Source organism: Dipodomys ordii, unplaced genomic scaffold (assembly GCF_000151885.1).
Source record: "Dipodomys ordii isolate 6190 unplaced genomic scaffold, Dord_2.0 Scaffold50, whole genome shotgun sequence".
NCBI classification, from domain to species: Eukaryota; Metazoa; Chordata; class Mammalia; order Rodentia; family Heteromyidae; genus Dipodomys; species Dipodomys ordii.
In genome coordinates, this window is record NW_012267266.1 from 5,547,934 (window position 1) to 5,557,623 (window position 9,690).

Genomic DNA, 9,690 nt, shown 5'->3' on the forward strand with positions numbered 1-9,690 from the left:
GCTGTCCCTCAGCTCTTCAGCTCAAGGCTAGCACTCTACCACTTGAGCCACAGCGCCACTTCCAGCTTTTTTCTTTTTGCTTATGTGGTGCTGAAGAATCGAACCCAGGTCCGGTCCTCAGGCATGTAAGGCGAGCGCTCTACCACTGAGCCACCTTCTCAGCCCAAGATACTGCTTTTAAAACATACTTTTAAAGCTGAGCGCCAATAATCCTAAGTATGCTGATGTTTATTAGAACATTGTATTACTAGCATTACTGCTTTTATTTTCTTTTTTACAATAAGTATATTTGTGGCAAAGTACATAAATGTCTCATTTGTCATAAGGCTCTTAAATCATTTGTATATTTAGGTCAACATGGTCTCATGAAATCCTATTTTATTCATGGTATTATTTCCAGATTGTCCAAACTGAGTTGGGTCCTTTTAAAAATTTGCTTCAGTATATCTTTCAGTCTCTGCTTCAAACTATTTCAGATTCTTTTTGTGCTTTACAGCCCCAGAACTAGGCAGATCTCCAAGGAGCCATAGTTCTTTTTAGAAACCAAGACCAGAGTATCTAGGCTGAATTTCTTCTAGGAAGAGATAGAAAATACATATATATGGTAGTAAACTTGGTAAGCAAGCATGAAGCGGGCGCTGGGGCTCATGCCTGTCATCCTAGCTACTCAGCTACTCAGATCACTGAGGCTCAAAGCCAGCCTAGGCGGGAAAGTCTTGTGAGACTTAGCTCCAATAAACCACCAGAAAACTGGAAGTGGTGCTGTGGCTCAAGTGGTAGATTGCTAGCCTTGAAGAGCTGAGGGACAGTGCCCAAGCCCAGAATTCAAGCCCCATAACTGACACCCCCTCCAAAAATAATATGCATGTGTATGTACATAAACACATCTTCAATTCTAATCCAGAAACCTCATTCTACTGCCCTCGAGTTGCAGGGTGACCCTTTCCTTTCCTTTTTCCCCTTTCCTTCTTTCTTTTTTGCCAGTCCTGGGGTTTAAACTTGGCCTGGGCATTGTCCCTGAGCTGCTTTTGCTCAAGGCTAGCACTCTACCACTTGAGCCACAGTGCCACTTCCAGCTTTTTCTTGTATATGTGGTACTGAGGAATTGAACCCAGGCTTCAAGTGCTAGGCAAGCACTCTACCACTAAGCCACATTTCTGGCCGTTTTTTCTTTTTGAATCAAGAGGAAGAGGTTCTTTTCCTTAAGTTTCTTGTTTGTTGAATATAAAAATACTCATTAATGTAATGAGTAATTTTATATTAGAAAAGTTAATCTCCAATAAATGAATTTGAGAAAAGTGTACCAATAGTGTACCATGCACTACTACCACCGTAAATGAATGCACACCTGCAAGACACAGAGGTCTGCCTCAGTGTACTAGCAGGAAGAGAGTATGTGGAACAAAATGCTTTGTCCTAAATGAGAAGGGAGGGATCTTGATTCTGGAAGATTTACAGATAACTATTCCTCAAGTAAAGCCAGTCACTTCTATTGTTAAACTTTCTGTTAACAGATTTTCAATTAAGTTAGCAACCACTTGTATTTTATGAAAAAAATCTTACATTTTCGTCGAAGTTTTCTCTTCTAGGTTGTTCAGCCAAATCTCCACTGCATTTGAAAGTAAAAAGGGAAGTTACCACCATAAATAGTTAGATATATAGTAAGGACTGAATTGTGTTTTTGTTCTGATAAACAAATACTCCAGAGTATCATGTTTTATGCCTGGAGGAAAAACCACTTTTTTTTTTTGTGCCAGAAGTTTTGGTTTGGGAAGCATTTTGACACTGATAATTCAATAAATGTAAGTTAAATACACATTTTCACAGTATTATGTGTAAAAAAATTTTTATTTTGATACCTAAATAAATGTATTTAATGTAAGGTAAAGTCGTTTTCTACCTTTTTAGAAAAACTTACTGTTAAAGAGAATACATTAAAAAAAATGAAGCCTAAGCATACATGTTAGGCAAGTGTTCTACTGTGACTCCTCAGAGAGGAGGAGGTGCTGATAGTTTTGCAATCAAAACCCTCACTCTCTTTCCTAATATTTTTACTTATAATGATGCAAAAGTGGTATACAACCCAGTAGATACATTTTGCATTTTGATCTTTCCCCAGGCTAAGAGTAGATGGTAAGCTATCTCATGATGTTCAATAGCATCAATGAGCCACAGCTCCCTGTCCACTGAAGATAAACACTGATAGTGTGCTGTGTTGCCAGTGTTTTTTTGCATATAGGAAGTCAATTTCATGATATTTAGGACATTACTATAAAACAGACTATTATAAGTTTGGCTTAGTACAGCCTTTTAACATCTTGTTCTGGCCATATTTAAGGTACACAGGCTAAGCTGTGGTGTTTGGTAAGTTAAGTGTACATTTTCAGCTTGTAACCCCATCATGAGTTGAAGACATCTCTAGAACTTTACAATGATAAAATTATAAAGGTCATCTTACATGTTCTTATCTTCATTTTTTTGAGACTTCCTCAGTTTGAGTTTCTCAAGAGCATTCTGATAACTCTGGGGATAATTGAAAACAAACATTGTTAACATTTTAATATATTTTTGATTGAATTTTCGAAGTAAATATCTGTCACTAAGGACTGCAAAAGAAATAAGGCAGCCAGGCACTGTGGTGGCTCACACCTATAACTCTTAACTACTCAAGAGACAGATTGAGGCTCAAAACATGCCCAGGCAGATAAATCTGAAACACTTATCTCCAGTTATCCACCAAATCCATTTGGATTTGACGCATGGCTCTAGTGATAGAGCCTTTCGGAAAAGAAACAAACCTCAGAGCAGGAGGCCCTGAGCCCCAGCACATACTCCGCTCCAGATGTGGAATGCCATGATTATCCTTTCACCTTGTCATCATGGTCTTTTCAGTTCAGAAGTTTTAAGAAAAAAAAAAGGGATCCTCTTGGACATGAGGCTTCAATTTGAATTAAAAATGCTTAAATGGGTTTAAATGCAAGACCTCACATTTGTTAGGTTCCTACCAATCACTGTCTTTAAATTTTTATCTTTTTTTGTTGGTCATGGGGCTTGAACTCTGGGGCTGGGAGCTATCCCTGAGCTCTTCAGCTCAAGGCTAGTGCTCTACCACTTTAAACCATAGCTCAAAGTGGTTTTCTGGTAGTTAATTGGAGATGAGTCTCACAGACTTTCCTGTCCACACTGGCTTTGAACTGTAATCCTCAGATCTCAGCTTCCTGAATATTACAGGCATGAGCCACTGGTGCCTGTGGATAGAATTGTGTAGACTTTTCTGCCCAGGTTAGCTTTGAGCCCACAGTACTCCAGATCTCAGCCTCCTAAGAAGCTAGGATAACAGGCATGAGCCACTGGCACCTGGACTTTAGTTTACTTTTCAGATAAGAGTAAGCTCTTTTGTCCAGGCCTGCCTTTGACCTTGACACCACCACCTCCACCTCCCATAGCTGGGATTACTGGTGTGTACTACCACTAAACCTAGCTCCAGCTTGTTTTGTGAGATAGGGCAGTCATAGTTGGATTATCAGCTTAGACAAAAAGCAAGATCCTATTTCCACCTTCTGACTAGCTGGGATTACAGGCATATACTACTATACCCAACCCCTAAAATATTTTAAGTCAACATGTACTACATTAAACATCAGTGAACCATAGAGCCACAGGCTCTCTGTCCATCTACCATGTGAAGGGAAACAACTAATGCTCAGTGTGCTGTGTTGCCAGTATTTTTGGATACAGAATCAATCTCATGAGACACAGTACATAATTATAAAATGGACTCTGTACTTAACAAGTTTGCCCTATTAGTGTTCTTACCATATTTAAGGTGCACAGGCTAAGCAATGTTTGGTAAGTTAGGTATACTAAATTCATTTTCAACTTGGAATGGATTTATAAAAATGTAACCCCATTATGAGTTGAAGACATCTTTATAGAACTTTAAAAAGTTGTGACCACTTTAATGCATACAACCAACATCATACTTAAGAGAAAAGATGAAAAAAGCCTCTACAATAAGCTTTTTGCACCTTTTCTCTATACTAAGACCCAAGGGGTATTCAGAGTTAAGCAAGCTGGTAGGGAAGTTAAGACCAGTATACACCAGACTGCTGCAACTCAAAATGAGGTGGATGTCAAGAGGAAAGGGCAGATTCGTCATATGTTAGTAAAAGAAGAGCCGTGTGAGGATTTCAGGAATTAGGGAATGTCATGAGCAGAGGACAGAGGAAGGACAAGGATGGTAGCAGCATAACACTCAAACACAGATTAGCCAGGACATGCAGAGTTGCAAATAAAGGTATAAACACTAAAGCTAAATGGAAAGTAATAAAGGTGGTTGAGACTGTGTGACCTGGAATATTTGAGTGAGGAGACTGAGTTTGATTTGCCAGGCTCAGGGCAATTGATAGGACCAAGAGTAGTAGTGTCAAAAGAGGTTAGAACAGTCAAGATGTTACCATGTGGAAGGCAACTCTAGACCCAAAAACAAGGTTCCAGAAACAAAAAACAACACTACCTGTGGTTTTAAGTTTTCTTTCACTCAGAAGAGTATAAAATAAGTGGTTTGTAATCCTAGCTACTCAGGAGGCTGAGATCTGAGGATCGTGGGTCGAGGCCAGCCTAGGCAGGAAAGTCCATGAAACACATCTCCAGTTAATCAGAAAAATCTGGAAGTAGAGCTGTGACTCAAGTAGAAGAGTGAGACCCAGAGTTCTGGGGCATTAAGCCCTAGAACAGGCAAAAAGAAAAAAAAAGTACAAACTGAAGTTTTTCTTAGAAGTATAATTAGGAAAATAATTTGACTTACCTTTTTAAGCATTTTACCAAGCTCAAAATCTGGCCTTCTACCTATTGAGTAATCAGCTTTCACTTCAGAATAGGTATCATTAATTATTGCCAAGAACATATTCTAGGGAGAAATATTCAAATTATTATAATACAAAATTTAGGACTACAAGTATAAAGCAGTTGCCTACAATACTCAAGGATCTGGGTTTGATCCCTAGCATCACAAAAAAAAAAAAATTAAGGCTGTTCAAGGTAGCAAGTACATTACTCCCAGATACTTATGAGACCCCGTCAGGAAGCTCACCTGAGCCTACAAGTTTGAGGCCAGATTGAACAACATAGCAAGACATTTTTAAAAAATGACTAAAAAGTCATTTTAAGAATTTTAAGATGAGATTTAAATTTTAAAAGCAAATCCATATGGTCAGAGTTGGTGTCTTACACAGAATCCTAACCACTCCAGAAGTGGAGAATCGCAATTTGCAGCCAGTCCAGGCATGTCTCCATGTCAGTCAATAAATCTGGGTCTATATTGGCACACATCTGCCATCTCAACTAAGAAGTGTAAATAGGAGGATTTCCATTCAGGCTGCCGGGACATAAATGTGAGACGTTACTCAAAACTAAAGCATAAAGGTTTGGAAGTATGGCTTTAAGTAGTAGATCACCTGCCCAGCAAGCAAAGGCCCTTAGTCCAATCCCTAGTATCAATGGAAAAAAAAGGGAAAGTCAATAATAAAAATGACTATATGTAAACTACAATGGAAAATGTATATTTGTATTTATATTCAATGTACATAAGAAAATGTATAGTTTATGGAAACAAGCAAATGTTTATTATAAATAAGAAAGATGGTAAGCATATGAGCTAGTTATATATACCTTAATTTATCAGTATTATATATCAGAAAAAAATGTAATTATGTCCATAAGGGTGTTTTTGTTGTTTAGGTCTATGAAGTTATATCTTAATAGGTCTTTTATTAACCACTAATGTCTAGATAATACAGATACGGAGACAATATTCTTAGCTAGAACCCAACTCTCCACTTTCAACTGTGTTGGAACTTTGCCACCTAGAGGACTCTTGGCCATTATTACTTCTGTACTTGATAAGTATTTTTTGTGCTAGTACTGGGGTTTGAATTCAGGGCCTGGGCTCTGTGCCCTAGAGTTTTTGCTTAAAGCTGGTGCTTTACCACTTGAGCCACACCTTCACTGTGGCTGTTGGTAGTTAAGTAGAGATAAAAGTCACAGATTTTCCTGCCAAGGCTGGCTTTGAACTGTGATCCTCAGCCTCTTGAGTAGCTAAGATTACAAGCATGAGCCACTAGCTCCTACTTGACAAATGTTTTCATTAAGTACAGTAGGTGTGAGTTAACTGGGAAGGCAAGATTCGTAGATAAAGAAACCAAAATAGACTCGCTTCAAGCACATCTTGAGAGGTATTCTAGTGACTACTGGAAATCACAAAGGGGTAGCCAAAAGCCACTGAAATATGATAAAATGTTATTGCCTGATTTTATACACATTGGTAAGGAGAATCCCAGTTTGGACAAACTGGGATATTCAAATTGTGTAAAGGATTAAGCACACTCCAGCTAAAGCAAATGTCACCTATTGTGATCATATATCCCAAATGACAGTTTATAAATGTCAGTAGTCACTGAACTAGAGAACTTAGATTGCTAGGAATCACATCAGTAGTACTGGGATTTGAACTCAGAACCTTGTACTTGCTAGGCAGGCACTTTACTGTTCCCTCAGCCGTTTTTGCTTTGGTTATTTTTTGAATAGGGTCTTGCATTTATTGCCAAGCTGACCTAGATGGCAATCCTTGTTAAGCCTCCACATAGCTAGCTAGCCTGCAGCACCACACCTAGTTCTTATTGGTTGAGTTCCCTGGGCTGACCTTGGACACCTTGGATATCCAATGTCCATCCCAAGAGCAAATAGGATTAAAGGTGTGAAGCCATGTGTCTGGCTGGCACTATTCTTAATAAATGTCAAGTGTTCTCTTAAGTAAGCAGTAATACAATTTCTTCTACATGAATAATTTCATTGTTCTAAAAAAAAAGAAAGCTATACAAAAAGAGGATAGGTAAGTGGTAGAATGTATGGTCATCCTTACCAGCAGGACAAAGAACACAAAAAAGATGAAGGTGATGAAGTAAATAGGTCCCAAAATCCGATTGGCTTGCTGGATACCAGCAAAATTAAAATCTCCAAGAACAATGCGAAACTGTGCAAATCTTTGGTGAGAAGAAAGGAAAACAGTATTATATCCTTTCACGTACATACGTGACAATTCTTAGGGGTTATTGATGTCTAGGCAAAGTGTCTAACTGTATATGACATATACTCTCTTGAATGTGTTTCCACAATGGTCTGTAAAAGTGGATTTTGCCCTAAAGACAACTCTTGAAGATCATTCAACAAATGGTTTCATAAATAAAAGGCTCCCCTCCCCACCCTCGCTCCCATGTTGCTGAGGTATATGGCTTAAATGTGGCTTCTCAGCCATCTGGAAAAAAGCAGCATGGTCAGTATTATTTCAGAAAGCAGGTTATAGTATTTTACATTGGCTCATGCTTTTAATTCTTGCTACTAGGAGGCTGAGATCTGAGAACTGAGTTTCAAGCCAGCCTGGTCAGAAAAGTCTGTGAGACTCTATCTCCAAAAAGCCAAAAGTAGAGGTGTGGCTCAAATGGTAGAGTACCAGCCATGAGCAAAAAAGCTAAATGAGAGTATAAAAAGTCATTCTCTGATTTTTACAAAGAGAACTTTAGAAGATTGTTTATTTTTTTGATTTTTTGTGTGCACCTGTCCTGGGACAGGGCCTGAGTGTTGTCCAGGAGCTTTTTTGCTCAAGGCTAGCACTTTGCCACTTGAACCACAGCTCCACTTCCAGCTATTTTTGGTAGTTATTGGAGGTAAGAATCTCACTCTTTCCTGCTTGGACTGGCTTAGAACTGTGATCCTCAGATCTCAGCCTCCTAAGTAGCTAGGAGTATAGCATGAGCCACCAGCACCCAGCTTGGAACTCAATTTTATAAGACAAATATTGCTTACTAGACCTAAAGGGAAGGATAAGTTCCAATTGTAAGGAGTCTCAATATTACTCTCTTACTGTAAGAACATCCAGACAAAATAGCCAACAACAAAATCAAAGTTAACTTTCACTAGAGATCAAGTGGATCAGGACATGGAACTAGAACAGAGTATATATTAGTCCACCAAAATATATCTTCTGTGATCACAATGGAATGGAACTAGAAATCAAGAAAAAGTAAAAAGTTTAGATGCACATGGAGTAAGAACAACATAATTTTCACAGTGGGTCACTGAATAAGTCAAAGGGGAAGTTAAAATACTTGAATCAAATGAAAATGGAAAACCTATAGGATATAGCAAAAATTAATACTATGTATAGCACTAAGAGCCTATATTAAAAAACAACTGGGCACTGGTGGCTCACGCCTGTAATCCTAGCTATTCAGTAGGCTGAGACCTGAGAATTGTGGTTCGAAGCCAGCCCGGGCAAAAAGGTCTGTGAGACTCTTATCTCCAATAAACTACTCAGAAAAAGCCAGAAGTGGCATTGTGGCTCAAGCGGTAGAGCACTAGCCTTGAACACAAAGAGGCTCAGGGACAGTGCGTAGGCCCCGAGTTCAAGCCCCAGGATGGACAATAAAAATAAAAAATTAACCCTTAGAGGGGTGGGTTGGGAGAGATAGTGAGACTGTTGAAGGGTGACATTAATCAAGAGGCATATATTCATAAACTTTGTTGAATGGCAATACCTTTAGAAACCTCAAATTACCTAATTATGTATATCAAAGACTTAGAAAAGAACACATCCAAAATAAGTAGATGGAAATTAAAGATCAGAGTAGACTAAAAGACTGAAAAAAATACAAAGGAGCAATAAAAGAGTCTTATTTTTGAAAACATTAATGAACATCTACCTAGACTAACCAAGGTACAGAAAGGGAAGACCTATATAAAATTAGAGAAGGAAATCAGTCATCCTAGTCATAACTGCCACATGCATGAAAAATGAAATACCTATGAATAAATCTAAGAAAATGAAAGATCTCTACAATAAAAATTGCAAAACATTCAAGCATTGAAAAGACAGGTGGGTAATGGAAGGACATAGGGTGAACAAATGTAGCAATGGTATTCACTGGAACAGTATGGTGAAAATGAACTATACAACTTGTGGGATGGGAGGGGAAAACAGAGACCTAGTGAGCAAACAAGGGAAGGGATGACATTGTCTAAAAAGAAATGTACTTATTACCCAACTTATGTAACTGTAACCCCTCTGTACATCACCTTTATAATAACAGAAAATAAAAAGACAGGTGGGAAATTTTCCATGTTCTTAGATAGAATATTGTTAAAATGACTACATTATCCAAATCAACCTATAGTTTCAATACAATCCTCATCAGAATATAAATATTTTTCAAAGAAATCCTAAAGTTTACATGAAAGTATCATAATACCTGATTTCAAAACAGAGCCATAGTAACAAAATACTGGAATAAAAACAGACATTGAAAATGGAACAGAATAGAGGACCTAGAAATAAATTGTGAATCTATAGCCAACTGATTTCTTGATTAAGGTGCCAAAAAGATAACTTGGTGAAAGAGCAGCCTTTTCAATGAATAGAGCTTGGAAAACTGGATACTCACTTGTGGAATATTGAAACTTAACACCTTTATTTCACTATAAAAATCAACTCAAGAGCTGGGAAGGTGGCTCAGTGGTAGAACACTTGCCTTGCATACATGAAGCCCTGGGTTCGATTCCTCAGCACCACATAAGCAAAAAGAAAAAATGCCGGAAGTGGCACTGTGGCTCAAGTGGTAGAGCGCTAGCCTTGAGCTG

The 9,690-nt window shown here is 38.3% G+C and overlaps 1 protein-coding gene across 3 annotated transcripts in view; it reads right to left on the reverse strand.

Moving 5' to 3' along the window:
* The window catches only part of Pkd2l2 (polycystic kidney disease 2-like 2), a 38,343-nt gene that overhangs the window by 7,996 nt on the left and 20,657 nt on the right, over window positions 1-9,690 (reverse strand). For all 3 annotated transcript variants that reach the window (XM_013020396.1, XM_013020395.1, XM_013020397.1), the window contains 4 exons: window positions 6,920-7,040; window positions 4,808-4,909; window positions 2,459-2,523; window positions 1,564-1,609 (listed from right to left, as the gene is read on the reverse strand). In XM_013020396.1, the coding sequence (XP_012875850.1) occupies window positions 1,564-1,609; window positions 2,459-2,523; window positions 4,808-4,909; window positions 6,920-7,040 (334 nt within the window). The remainder of the gene's footprint in view (window positions 1-1,563; window positions 1,610-2,458; window positions 2,524-4,807; window positions 4,910-6,919; window positions 7,041-9,690) is intronic.